Source organism: Myodes glareolus, chromosome 27 (assembly GCF_982192425.1).
Source record: "Myodes glareolus chromosome 27, mMyoGla1.1, whole genome shotgun sequence".
Lineage (NCBI taxonomy): Eukaryota > Metazoa > Chordata > Mammalia > Rodentia > Cricetidae > Myodes > Myodes glareolus.
Genome location: NC_142052.1, coordinates 523,297 through 537,118, shown reverse-complemented (window position 1 = coordinate 537,118; position 13,822 = coordinate 523,297). Strand labels below are relative to the sequence as shown.

At 38.7% G+C, this 13,822-nt stretch overlaps 2 protein-coding genes across 19 annotated transcripts in view; one reads left to right on the top strand and one right to left on the bottom strand.

Moving 5' to 3' along the window:
• Kmt2e (lysine methyltransferase 2E (inactive)) overlaps positions 1–9,648 on the top strand; it is a 68,248-nt gene extending 58,600 nt beyond the window's left edge. For 4 of the 6 annotated variants that reach the window (XM_048433491.3, XM_048433492.3, XM_085684118.2 and 1 more), the window contains 10 exons: positions 1,923–2,177; positions 2,339–2,483; positions 2,933–3,183; positions 3,528–3,584; positions 3,704–4,267; positions 5,247–5,533; positions 6,070–6,158; positions 6,255–6,380; positions 6,530–6,615; positions 7,372–9,648. In XM_048433491.3, coding sequence (XP_048289448.3) covers positions 1,923–2,177; positions 2,339–2,483; positions 2,933–3,183; positions 3,528–3,584; positions 3,704–4,267; positions 5,247–5,533; positions 6,070–6,158; positions 6,255–6,380; positions 6,530–6,615; positions 7,372–8,877 — 3,366 coding nt within the window. In that variant the 3' untranslated portion in view covers positions 8,878–9,648. The remainder of the gene's footprint in view (positions 1–1,922; positions 2,178–2,338; positions 2,484–2,932; positions 3,184–3,527; positions 3,585–3,703; positions 4,268–5,246; positions 5,534–6,069; positions 6,159–6,254; positions 6,381–6,529; positions 6,616–7,371) is intronic. The other 2 variants (XM_048433495.3, XM_048433494.3) reach the window with 2 other exon arrangements.
• Positions 9,649–12,128: 2,480 nt separating this feature from the next.
• Positions 12,129–13,822, bottom strand: part of Srpk2 (SRSF protein kinase 2) — a 206,164-nt gene continuing 204,470 nt past the window's right edge. For all 13 annotated transcript variants that reach the window (XM_087902458.1, XM_085684120.2, XM_087902459.1 and 10 more), the window contains one exon: positions 12,129–13,718. In XM_087902458.1, the coding sequence (XP_087758584.1) occupies positions 13,534–13,718 (185 nt within the window). In that variant the 3' untranslated portion in view covers positions 12,129–13,533. The remainder of the gene's footprint in view (positions 13,719–13,822) is intronic.

The window sequence follows — 13,822 nt, the reverse complement described above, 5'->3', positions numbered from 1 at the left end:
AGGAAGATCAGTTTTAGATCAAATCATTAATAGAAATCTTTGGAAAATTATCGTAGTGAAAAAATTTATGGGAAACTGCTCACAGAATTTGATCAACTGGAACTTTTTAGCTGAAAAGTAAAGTGCAATGTTAGGGGCTGCTATTTTTCTCTAAATGACAGCATACAGAGATAGGTGACTTAGGCCATAAATGTATTTATTTATCTTGGAACTTTTTATTTTTTGTCTTTTTTTTACCTAATTTCACACAGTTTGTAGGCAGGCTGTTAAACAATGAAAAGTATGCTTGATATATTCTGGCATGAGATCAAGATTATACATCAGTGAAGGACTCTAATTTCCTTGTCAGAGAGTCAGAGGGTTTGTTAGAGACATCAGTAATGTTTCATTTAAAGCTTGTGTGCCACATACCTTAAACAAGCAAGTGGATACTTGCCTTCATTAGTAAGCGTATTTTTTAACCAACATTTGGAAGGAGAAAACTTAAAATTTTTCTTTTTAAAATAAAAAAACTTGAGTTTTTAAACGTTTTTCAACTACAAATATCACATTTTATATGTATTAAATATAAATATTCATTAAAAGCAAATTGTTGGCAGTGCTATATGTTTATTTACAGCACATTTTATCATTCTGTCTAATATACATAGAATAGCATTGTCCTACAAAGACACATAGAAAAAATTCTAAGAAAAGGAAGAGGGAAAGGATCCAAAAATGCTTTGGAAGATAGGCCATTTGTCTGTATGTGTATGAATATGTAATACTTGTTCTAGAATTTACATTTAAGCTATGAAATTAAAAACTACAACAGCAAAAGCTAATGTTCCTAACCAACTTTTGTTGTTGTTGTTGTTGTTGTTTTTAACAGTGAGGGGGTTATTAGTCTTCAGGACCAGGTATATTTCAGGGAGTCAGGAGAGACTAGATTGTGAGGGCTGGGGTGTTTCTCAGTGGAACAGCGGTTGCCTAAGCATTTACAAAAGAACCACCACCACCAAGGCTGAATTATATACATGGGGGATTTCAAACTTCTTAATGACCTAATGATTGTCAATGTGGACATGCTTCTTTTATCCATATACTAAACCTCATCTCCAGGCAACTGTGACATGCACCTTGTCTAGAAATGCACAGCTTGAAAAACAGACAGACTTCCCTAACGACCAACAGTCTCATGTAAAATATAACGCAACAGGCCTGCATTATTTGTGGTACTCACTGGTATCTCCTAGATTTGCTATATCACAAAACAAAAACAAACAAACAAACAAAAAAAAACAGAAAGAAAAGGGGAAAAAAAGGCTGGCCGGCCAGGTGCTTACTATATGTAGCCCAGGCTGGCCTCAAACTGTGCCAGTCCTCCTGACTCAGCCTGGGATATAGGTGGTACACCACCATGACCTGCCAAAAATTAAGTGTCTTTTTGTAATATAAATTTTCTACATGTATTCATGTATTTTATCCCTTTAAATTTTATATAATAATCCATAAGATAACAGTAAATGAGATAATGAAAATACTGATAGTGGGGTTTATTTTTTCCACATAATATGAATAATTCTTGTTAAAGATTATTACTAAAATTATGCGTGTGTGTATGTGTCTGTCTGTCTGTGGGGTATATGCACATGAGTGCAGGTACCCATGTAGGCCAGAGTGTCAGATCCCTCTGGAGCTGGAGTTACGGGCGGTTGTGAGCCACCTGATATGGGTGCTGGGAACCGAACTTGGGTCCTCTCTGAAAGAGCAATACATGCTCTTAACCGCTGAGCCACCTCTCCAGCCCCATAACATGAATAATATAAATTACTCAACTTATCGTCTTAGACGATGTGCCAATATCTAATTTGATATTAGAATATTCTGTAGTGGAATCTGTGCAATTACTATATAGTGATCCAAATGTTTCTGTTCTCTAGCACTTGGTCAATGAATGGTTAAGTGAGAAGAATGAGAAGACAGGAAAACCTTCAGACAGCCTTTCAGAAAGGCCTCTGCGCATAACTACAGATCCAGAGGTGTTAGCTACACAGCTCAATTCTTTGCCAGGTCTCACTTACAGCCCCCATGTATACTCTACTCCTAAGCATTATATTAGATTTACATCACCATTCCTTTCGGAAAAAAAGAGAAGAAAAGAAACTACTGAAAACATTTCTGGCTCATGCAAAAAGGTAAACTTTTCTTTGGATATAAAAATCTAGGAGAAGCCAAATGCAAATTTCACTCCTTACTACAGCTCCTCACAATGAAATGCTTTTGTGATTGGCTTTGCATTTTATAGGCTATATAAATAGCTGAAAACTGATTCTTATCTATTTTTTGTTTTATTCAGCGATGGTTGAAACAAGCCCTAGAAGAAGAAAATTCAACAATTTTACATAAATATCATTTACCTTGTCAGGAAGGATCCAGAAGTCCTATAGTTAATGGTGAAAATAAAAGTCCACTACTGTTAAATGACAGCTGTTCCCTCCCAGGTAGTGTTTCTTTCGGTGGTGTTTTAGTGTGAGGAATTGTGGCAGGGACAGCTGTAGTTTTGTGACAGGCAGTCTATTCACGGCTGTGTACGCTAGAAAAGAAGCCTGCTGCTATAAGCTCCCTCTTTCTGTTGAGCAGACCTTTTGCATGTATACAGACATAAAACCGTGGTTGGAGTTCAGTGTGGGGCTAGGTGCTTTCCCATAGGTTCAAAAGGACAGACATCAGTTACAGTAGCATTAGTACTTAATAATAAAGCCTTTTTTTGTGACTTCTAGGTTTATAAGCTTCTATTTGCTAATACTGAAATTCTTGGAAGCTTAAGATGTCATGTTAGTGTGTTTTTAAGAACACTAGTTTTGGGGTCAGAGTTATTGTAATTACTGTTATTTAAATTATAGCAAGTCCCAGCAGTATGGTTTCTTATAGATTATTATTTCACCAACAGATTTAACTACACCACTAAAAAAAAGAAGACTTTATCAGTTGCTAGATTCTGCTTATTCAGAAAGCTCCACCCCCACTCCTTCACCATATGCTACACCAACTCACACAGACATCACTCCTGTGGACCCAGCATTTGCGACTCCTCCACGGATCAAATCAGACGATGAAACTTACAGAAATGGTTATAAACCCATATATTCACCAGTGACCCCGGTAACTCCTGGCACACCAGGAAACACAATGCATTTTGAGGTGAGACATTTGAATGGGGGCAGGGGAGAGGAATGCCCATTCTGGGGAATGAATGCCATCGAACTTTTTTGGCAAATCCCTGCCCCTGCCTTGTTAACTAGTGTGGTGAGAAACTAAGAGAAAATTGGGAACCTACATTTATGTAAATTTAAACATTTTTATTTGTGCCACAATGAGCATTTTTTTTTGTAATGTGTATATCAAGTTGACCTAAAAGCAAGTGTCTTCAACAAGGTTTAAATCTAAAATCCATGCATCAGTCTTTCCATTTTAACTTTTTATGTCTACAAACTGTATTATTTATTGTATTTTAATTTCTAACTTTGCTCATTACTTTTATGTAGAATATTTCCTCCCCAGAAAGTTCTCCAGAAATAAAGAGACGCACTTACAGCCAAGAGGTAAGGAATTATCAAAAATTTTTGCTGATTTTCTCTAATATTATTTTGCTTAAATTACTGTTAGATAGTAAATTGTCTCTAAATGGCATTGTGTGATTCCCGTGTCCTACCACCAACAGGGATACGATCGATCTTCAACCATGCTAACGTTGGCGCCTTTTAGAAATTCCAATTTAACTGAACTGGGCCTTCAAGAAATAAAAACTATTGGGTATACCAGCCCTAGGAGTAGGACTGAAATCAGCAGGCCTTGCCCAGGGGAAAAAGAATCTGTGTCAGACCTTCAACTGGGACTCGATGCAGTCGAGCCAGCTGCCTTACAAAAAACCATGGAAATACCAGCCCATGACAGGACTGAGCCCAACAGCCAACTGGATTCCACCCACTCTGGGCGAGGGCCAATGTATTCTTCCTGGGTTAAGAGTCCTGACAGAACAGGAGTTAACTTCTCAGTCAACTCCAATTTGAGGGACTTGACACCCTCTCATCAGTTGGAGATTGGAGGCGGCTTCCGAATAAGTGAGTCAAAGTGCCTGATGCAGGATGACACCAGAGGCATGTTCATGGAAACAGCTGTCTTCTGTACCTCTGAAGATGGGCTTGTCTCTGGTTTCGGACGGACTGTTAATGACAATTTGATCGACGGGAGCTCCACACCCCAGAATCCACCACAAAAGAAAAAGGTTATAATTTATCAATTTATAGTACTTTGAATGGGGTCTTCCTCAATGCTCCTAAGGGTTTATTGGTAGTTACAGCATTGTGTGAGGCATTTTAATTTGGTTATGTAAGTTAAGGTGGTTTTTGTGTGTGTGTACATTTTATTTTAAAGCTTCTTGTAAATAATTTGATGTTCCTAAGAAAGTAAAAATTATAGTTATATGAAACTTCTAATAAGAAATGTAGTTTGAGATAAAAGACTCAAGGTAATTTCTTTCATAAAACAAATAACCTTTAAAAAATTAACCAAAGACCAAAACAATAGGTAGATAATTGTTCTTATTTCTCTTATTTTACATTGAGCAGGCAGCCTTGGAGAGAAGAAATGCCTCTTCACCATCTCATAATACTTACAGTGTTTAGGCCATGGATGTAAGAGTGCTTTGGAAAGTATGATACTGTTTGATAAGATTCTATCTTAATACACAAGTTCCTATTTTTGAGACAGAATGTCTTATTTTGCAAGAATGGGAGAAAACACACTTATTTGTTAAGTAACTGATGTATAAGTCAACGCATTTTAGTGATATGTGCTTTTAATTTTTATAACAGAGTCCAGTTGGCAACTTTGTGGGAAGCAATGTAGTATAGTGGAAAGAGCACGGGCTTTCAAATAAGACCTAGGTTCGAATCCCGGCTCCAACACTCACCAGCTGTGTGACCTGGAGTGAGTGAGTTACTCAATTTCCTCATCTGTAAAATGGGGATGATAATATACCTATTTCTTAGGGTTGTTGTGAGGATTAAATGAGATAATGCATATAAATCATCTAAATACCATGCCTGGCATATAGTAGGCATTTAATAATTATTAATTATTTATGGAAAATTCAATTATTTTTACATAATTTTCCTAATATAAATGTTATAGTATCCTTTTTTAAATTGATTCTGATACACAACACAAGATTAAAAGATTTACTATTTTTTTTCTTGTTTAAGGTTTCTCTGTTAGAATACCGTAAGAGACAACGGGAAGCTAGGAAAAGTGGCTCTAAGACAGAAAACTTTGCTTTGATTAGTGTCTCACCTCACACAAGTGGGAACCTGGGCAGCAGTGGCGATGGATGTGTCCATGGCAGTGAGAGCAGCGAGCAGGGAGAAAACCAGGCCAGCCTGCCTTTGCCACCGCCAACTGCCACTTACAACACCTCTTGTGAAGAGAGCGGCAGTACCTGTCCTGTTAAAGACGCCAATGCCAATGAGAAGAAAGACCCAGAAGTTCAGTGGTAAGCACTTCCAAAATGTGCCATTGTGAAGGAGGAAAAGAAGGTTAAGAGAATTACTCCTCCTGATTGTTTACTGTCATGACCTGGAAAGATGGCTGCTGATCGTAGATGAGAAAATACTCCGTTCTGCAGAGGTCGTCATCCCAGTCAGCATCCTACACAGCCCCTGTTTCCATCCCTGCCAGTCACCTCTGCACTGCAGCTTCCCACTACAAACTTACAATTTTGACATGGGCATTTTTTTGGCAGTATTTTTGCTCCCTTTGTTAAATTGGCATGACCTTATAAATGTTAACACAATATTTCCAACATACCTCCCTTTTTACCAAGAAATTGCCAAAGACTAATGTTAGTCTAATTTCAAGTAAATAGGAATAAAAATTTCAGTGGGGAGTGTGGTTAACAATGAGACAGCTTTTCTCAAAGCTTAATACCAAGGTGCTGTCCCAGTATAGGAAAATCCTTCATCTGAAGGACAGTTCGTTCACCTAGGTGGCAGCAGTGTCTCTGACCTGAGGATGTGTTTTGTTTTAAAGGACTGCCTCCACTTCAGTGGAACAAGTGAGAGAACGGAGCTACCAGCGAGCACTGCTGCTCAGTGACCACCGCAGAGATAAGGACAGTGGTGAGCATGCTGCTTCTTCTCTGCCAAGTGCAGCTGTTTGTCCCGTTCTCTGTCAGCACTAATGCTCTCTCTGGGTCTGCTCTGCTTCATCTCCAGGGGGAGAATCACCATGTGTCTCATGTTCACCGAGTCATGTTCAGTCCTCACCTTCATCTCATTCAAATCACATTCCCCCGGTACACGCTAAGAGCCTAGTCCCTTCTTTGAGTGAACTTATAGCAGGTCAGTAAGTAGATGACTTATCATGGCTACTATTTTAAAATACTTTGTAGTTAGAAAGAAGCTCTACACAGCAAGCACTGTGTGTCTGCATGGGAGGAACTATTTGTCTTGTAATCTTTCATTTACTGTAGGTTTCTTCTGCTTTACAGATCCCGATCCTGAAAATCCAGACCCCACAACTATGAGTGAATGTCCATCCCCTGACACTTCTCAGAGCCCATCGAAAATGAGCAAGGTAATAACAATGACCTTTAAGTCAGACTTTTCCTGCTATATCAAAGTATTAGTTTATGCTTTCTATACTCTTCCTGTTTATCATTCTTATGCTCAACTGTGACAGCCAGCTCTGGCTCAGCGTTGCAGTGTTGACTCCTCTTTTCATGGGAAACAATTTTATGACCTGCCAGTCAGCACTCCACAAACAAAAGCTCAGGTGACAGTCAAGAGGAATGCTGAGCCAATGTGTGTATACTGTTGTGAACTAAAGGTGAGGGATCAGAGTGCCTTGGACTTTTAAATTAAAAGATTGTAGGCATTTACATAGTCTTACATTGGTGTCACCCTTACAAAGTTAAAAAAGTATTAAAAGTCTAAATGGTACGCTTTATGAGTAATTTTTATTTATCCAAAGCAGTTTATCTCTAGTTGGGTCAAGAAATTAGAGTTATGAAATTAAAACTTGCTGAGTTTTAAGGTTGTCGAAAGACACCTCTCTGTTTGAAGAAGAAAAGGCAAATTAAAGACCATTAATTCATCAAAATTGAAAGAATTCAGTTTAGGCTAACTCACTGTAAGAACTTACAAAATGTACTCAGAAAAATTCGCCTTTCACCATCATGGGCCTCTGAGCTTATCATGCTGACAATGTTTCCTGACCTCTTTTAAAATATAGTAAGCAGTGAGAATGAACTTCAAGGTACTTTATATATTTTCTAAATTTACATAAACAAAACATTTATGTGATTTGTTTTTTTTTTTTTCTTCTTCATAGCCTAGTTCACCGGGGCCGATAAATCCTGCTCAGTCACATGGGAAAATCCTCACAAAACCAGATTCCCACTGGGAGGCAACAGTCATTGTGTCAGAAGCTGAGAACACTCACCTAAAAACAGAGCTCCAGCAGAAACAGCTGTCGAATAACACCCCAGCACTTTCCAAGAACCATCCTCCTCAGGCCCATGTTCGCAATGCAAGTGAGCAACTTCCACAAAAGCTGCCTTCTGCACCAACAAAGTTGCACTGTCCTCCATCACCTCACATAGAAAACCCTGCCAAGTCCTGCACGCCTCACACAGCTGTGCAGCATGGTCACCTCTCACCAAAGCCTCCTTCACAGCACTTAGGGTCTCCCTTCAGGCCTCACCATTCACAGTCACCTCAAGTTGGAACTCCTCAGCGAGAGACTCAGAGGAATTTTTATCCAGCAGCACAGAACCTTCAAGCCAATACTCAGCAGGCAACTTCTGGAGCATTATTTACACAGACACCCTCAGGACAATCTTCAGCAACATACAGTCAGTTTAACCAACAAGGTCTCAACAGCACGGCACCGCCCCCTCCGCCCCCTCCGCCTCCTTCATCATACTATCAAAACCAGCAGCCCTCTGCAAACTTTCAGAATTATAATCAGCTAAAAGGTAGTCTTTCCCAACAAACTGTGTTTACATCTGGACCAAATCAAGCACTTCCTGGCACCGCAAGCCAGCAATCAGTTCCAGGACACCACGTTACTGCAGGGCATTTTCTGCCATCTCAGAACCCCACCATTCACCATCCAACTGCTGCTGCTGTGGTCCCGCCCCCGCCTCCACCACCACCTGCTCCAGGACCACACCTCATTCAACAGCCAAGCTCACATCAGCAGCACTCCATAGCACATGTAGTCGGGCAAGTTCATGCTGTCACCCCTGGGGCACACATTCACTCTCAAACTACTGGTCATCATTTACCACCACCCCCTCCACCTCCTGGGCCTGCCCCACATCACCACCCACCGCCCCATCCTTCCACAGGACTACAAAGTCTACAAGCACAACACCAGCATGTGGTAAACTCAGCACCCCCACCACCTCCTCCTCCTCCAGCCAGTGTTCTGGTTTCTGGGCATCATTCAACATCAGGTCAAGCCTTACACCACCCACCTCATCAAGGACCTCCACTTTTTCCTGCAAGTGCTCACCCAGCTGTACCACCGTATCCCTCACAAGCCACACATCACACCACTCTGGGACCAGGACCCCAACACCAGCCTTCCGGAACAGGGCCACATTGTCCACTACCAGTCGCAGGTCCTCATCATCAACCCCAAGGACCTAACAGTATTCCAACACCTCCTGCTTCAGGGTTCTGTCCTCATCCTCATCCTGGCTCTGTGGCCCTGCCACATGGGGTGCAAGGACCTCAGCAGGCATCTCCAGTGCCTGGACAGATTCCAATTCACAGAGCACAGGTGCCACCAACATTTCAAAACAATTACCACGGTTCAGGGTGGCATTAAAATGGACTCTAATAACATTTTTTAAATGTTCTGTAAGATAAACTGTATATTTCATATGTACCTATTAAGGTACTTTTTAAAGCTTGTACATGAAACTTTGTATAAAAACAAAACAAAACAACAACAACAAAAAAAAAAAGAACCAAAAAAACACCAGTGCTCTTTCATTGTATTTTTCCCATTTTTGCTTTTAAGATTCCTTATGAAATGTGCTCTTAAGCCAGTCATAGGCATCTTTATTTTGTAGGTGAACATTCCAGCTGTTTTTCTGGCCATAGATCTGATGCTACATGACCTTTAAATTTTATTGTTGCAGTTAAATTCATTTAGTGAGTATTTTCTATATTATTTTATACATATGCATTAAATAAGGAAAGTACTATGAGGATTTCTTTTTTTATGGTCAGCAGTTCTGTGAGTGCATCTTAGGTCTGAAAATGCAATACAGGTTTTTATAATTTGGTGTGGACATGGCTCATTTTGTTTTATCAGTTTTTTGCAAGCAAGATGTAATTTAATGTATAGATAATTTCTAGTGATTCCTGACAGACTGTAAATACTACATTTCTTTTGCATATATAATTCCTTCCAGCCCTTTTCATTTGGTAATAGCATTGTACATATGGCAAGTCTTTTACAAAAGTGTGATCTCTGTGAAAGTAGTACAGTATATGACCTTTCCTTTTTATTTCAAATATGCTGTCACATTGAAGCACTGGTTGGGCATTTTAATTCATGTTAATAAATCACAATTATGTCAGTTTTACTAAACTGTTCTGTACAACTTCTGAGATTGAGATCTGCTTAATGATTTTACAAAAGTTAACGATTTTCAAATATAATTTGTAAGGAAAGAACCTTCCATCTTCTTTAGTAACTGCTACCTCAACTGCACGGCAGGCTACCAGCAGTGAATCTGGGTGGTTCCCAAAGTCCTTTCTATCATTTGCCTTTTCTTCATGAGGCATGAGTCACAGGAAATTAAATAGCCAAGGTGTGTTTTACTTCTTAATAACAATCTAACATACAGAATTACAAAATTAATCCAGATTATTAGTGTATTGCACACTGCTGCTTAACAGTTTGAAAAGAAATAATTTACCTAAAACTCAAAAGATTTAATTTGCACTTTAGAATATCACTATAATACCCTACTAATAGAATTGATATGAAATTGTAATGTTTATATCTAGCTTTAGTGCTTTTTTAAGTTGTAGAAAATGGATTTCTTAAAACAAAGGGGAAAGGCATGCTGAAATATGTCAAGTAGAATGAAGGGGGCCTCAGTGAATATCACACTGCTGAAAGAAAAATATCAGTTGTGATTTTTTTTCTTTTTTTAATTTCCAGCTTTTGCCGTCTACCTCTCAGGGGTACGAAATCTATCAATAGCAGTGACCCTATTTACTAACATTCAAATACATGGCATAATTTCAGCATAGCATATAAATTTTGTGCATCAGGGACAAAAGTAAACTTTTAAAATGACTGAGATCTGGTAGTGACTTAAATCATATCATTTAATTTCCATTTGAAAATCAGCTGTTGATGGTACATGGGAAGACAGCTCCCTTAGGGTTTAACCCCAATAATCCTCTGTCCTCTTCAAGTTTCTGAAGAGCATCAGTCAATGCCACCCCCCCTCCCCCCGGAATTTACTCTGTAGATCAGCCTGGCCTCAAACTCACAGAGATCCACCTGCTTCTGCCTTCTGAGTGCTGGGATTAAAGGTGTGTGACCATCACTGCCCAGCTCAACTTTGCCATATTTGTCAAAGTTCTTAGGATGTTCACTAAAGAAACAGATGGAAAAATGAAGTTTCATTGTTCCTCCAGACAGTATCAGACACAGACGAAAGCTAACTAGCATGAAAATGTCAATAATATTCAACTCCTTAAAATAGACTACCCTCTCTCTATTCAACATCTTTAAGTCCACATACTTTGAAAATAACCCATTATATTAAGAAATTCAGAATGAAAGCTGTTACTTGAAGGATATTAACTAAATACAAGTTTTGATGGACACTCTACCAAACTTTTAATTAATTAAAAGTGGAGGGGGGAGGAGTGGCACACCCAGGTAGGCAGGCAGATCTCTTCATTTTAAAACCAGCCAGGGCTAAGAAAGAAGGAGAAAAAAAAAAAAAAAAGAAGGAAGAAAATAATTTGAGCATGTTTTCCACTCCAATGAAAGTTCTACATATTACCTTATCTATCAATAAATCATTCATGGTGCAGAGAATATGAAAAAGCAAGCAGATCTCACCTAAAAGGGATGTTTCAATAGAACTCTTAATACCCACTTTCTCTTTGGTGAGTTCTGCCAGATTACCTATTTCTTGAATCCGTTAAAGTCATACATGAGCTACTGCTTATAATTTTCCATGAGAATTTCACAGGGTCTTTGAACTAAAAATACTGATTTGGTTATAGTGTTATGCATATTTATTCTTTTATTTTTTTAGACTTTTCATACAGGATCTCACTAGCCTTGGCTGGCCTGTAGACTAGGCCGGACTAGAACTCAGAAATCCACCTGTCTCTGCCTCCCTGGGATTAAAGTCCTGCACCACGACACCCAACTTTTATATTTTTTTTTATCAGCATGCTACCAAGAATCTGATATAACCATAATGGTACTGAACCACAAATGTGTATTCTTTGTAGAACTTCTTATATGTAAAGTAGCTAAGGTATTCAACAGGAAAACCACCTTAAAATTATATTCTAGCTTTCTTTTCCAACATGAGCTAAAACTACATTAGACAAATTTCATTCAAATCATAAAAAGTCTTTCAGACATAGGGAAGACATAAATGTATACTTTTTGGTTCTTATACAAGTGTTTCTATGATGATAACACTCAGCTGCCACCATCTGTCATAGGATCTACATGGACAGCCTCGTTAGAAAAACTCAGCATGCACAGTACATAAATGAGTGGAACCTTCTACCTCACAAGAGTGTAATACAACAATGCTAACTCCTAAGGGATATGTGTCTTGTCTGCTCAGAGTGAAAGATAAGGGGTAGGAGGGAAGAAAACGGAGCACTTATGAAACACTGGTTTTAAAAAAGGGGCCATCCACACACTGAAGCCTCATCCCTAAAATCCACAAGTTATCTCCTGGTAGTAAGCTTTAATGTATCCTGACTTCATCTGTACCTCCTTTAGCTTTGGTGACTCTACTGAGAGCAAATGTATGTCAATTCTGTCACTTCAAATACAGGGCAATGACCAAGGCAATGTCTGGAAAAAAAACCCAAAACACTTTAATTTTTTAGACAAGTGCAAGCACCCCAAACAAAGGATTATTGTTACAACACTTGTTAGCTTTTCACAATCTAATTATTGCAAAGGCATATGGATAAATGTTAATGAACAAAGTCAAGAAAAACGAGGCACCTTAATGAATAAAAATTTTTTAAAAAAGGACATTCAATTCACTGACTTCTAAGAGGCTAAATATACCTCTCTATGTTACATTCTAAAATTGTATTGCCTACTAATGGTTTGTATCCTGAATTCTACAATTAATTTTAAGGAACTGCATAAACTAAAATTGTACGCGGCCTGCAAAGGGGAAATTATTTTCTCATTCATGGAAAGACAATGAAAAGGAGTAAAACTGCTGTAGCGAGTAAAGCTGCTTATGGAATGAACATGATCACTGTTACCTTTAAGCTGTGAGGAGTGTTCTGTCCACTGTGCTGCAAACTGTATAAGTCACACCTTGTGTTTTAGACAAACACGATCATGCTTTTCCAAAAATATATTATTTTCATTCCACACACATATTTCTCTTGTCCAATTTAATCTACATATTAACTTACAGTGCTGATAGGAGGCACTGGGCCATCACATTTTAAGTGGGAATGACTTATTCTTAAAAAGTAGTTTTAAAAATATGAAAAATACAAATGGGACTGCTAGATTATAGCATAAATTTTTGAATGAAAACCAAGTTTTTCTTCCTTTAAAGTGCCACAATTTAAAGCCTTCCTTTCAAGTGGCACCAAATCCAGAGCCATTTGGACTGTTATGGAATGAAAAGTTTGTGCAACTTCTTGAAGCAGTGGAAATCTGCAACATGCAATGTATGTTAAAAAGCACTCAGGACTGGGTAGCTTTTCTGAATGTGAATCCTCGTCCCCTATTTATGCAAAATAATAGTAACATACACTATAATACAGGAATGATTTCCCTTTGCCAGAAGAAAAAATTGTGTATTTCCTCATTCTTTCTTGGTTCCAACTGATAATTTCTTAAGATTGTAAATTATATAATACTCAGCTAAAATGTATCTTCATAAATAGTTACAAAACCTGCCAAAACACAAAGGGGAAAGTATTTTTTTGTTCAAAAAAGAAATGACATTTGAATGTCACACAACACAAGGAACAATGCTTAGAGACATGTTATTGTTTCCAGAAGAAGATGCCAGTAAACTACTTAGCTGAAGACAGAGACTACCCGTCCCCAGGATCATGGTGCACAGAAAGCCAAGTGTCAAACAACAGTACCTCAAAGCAAACAAAGGTCTGAGTGTGGAGCCAGCTCACTTGTGATCCTGGTAAAGAGTGAGAGCCACTGTTTAGGTCCAATGGACTGGGAAACATTTGCTAGCTCAGAATGCTATATTTGTAGAATCTGCTAAGAATTCAACCAAGGATGTCGAAGGCATTCGCCAGCTGAGGCTCGTTTTTCTGGAACCATCTCTAACATTGGAATCAGGAAATCTGTAAACTGTGCAGCGTCTTCATGGGGCCAGCCATACTTTTCCACAAGTACATCAAAGAGGCTCCAGGGTTTCAGCTTGGTGATGTGCCGCAGTTCTCCTGCAGAAAAAGACGCATACAATTACAAAAGCTCAGATTTGCACATCCTTGAACTTAATTAGTATGGACAGACTTTTTTCAATCTAGCAGGCAATCTAACTCAA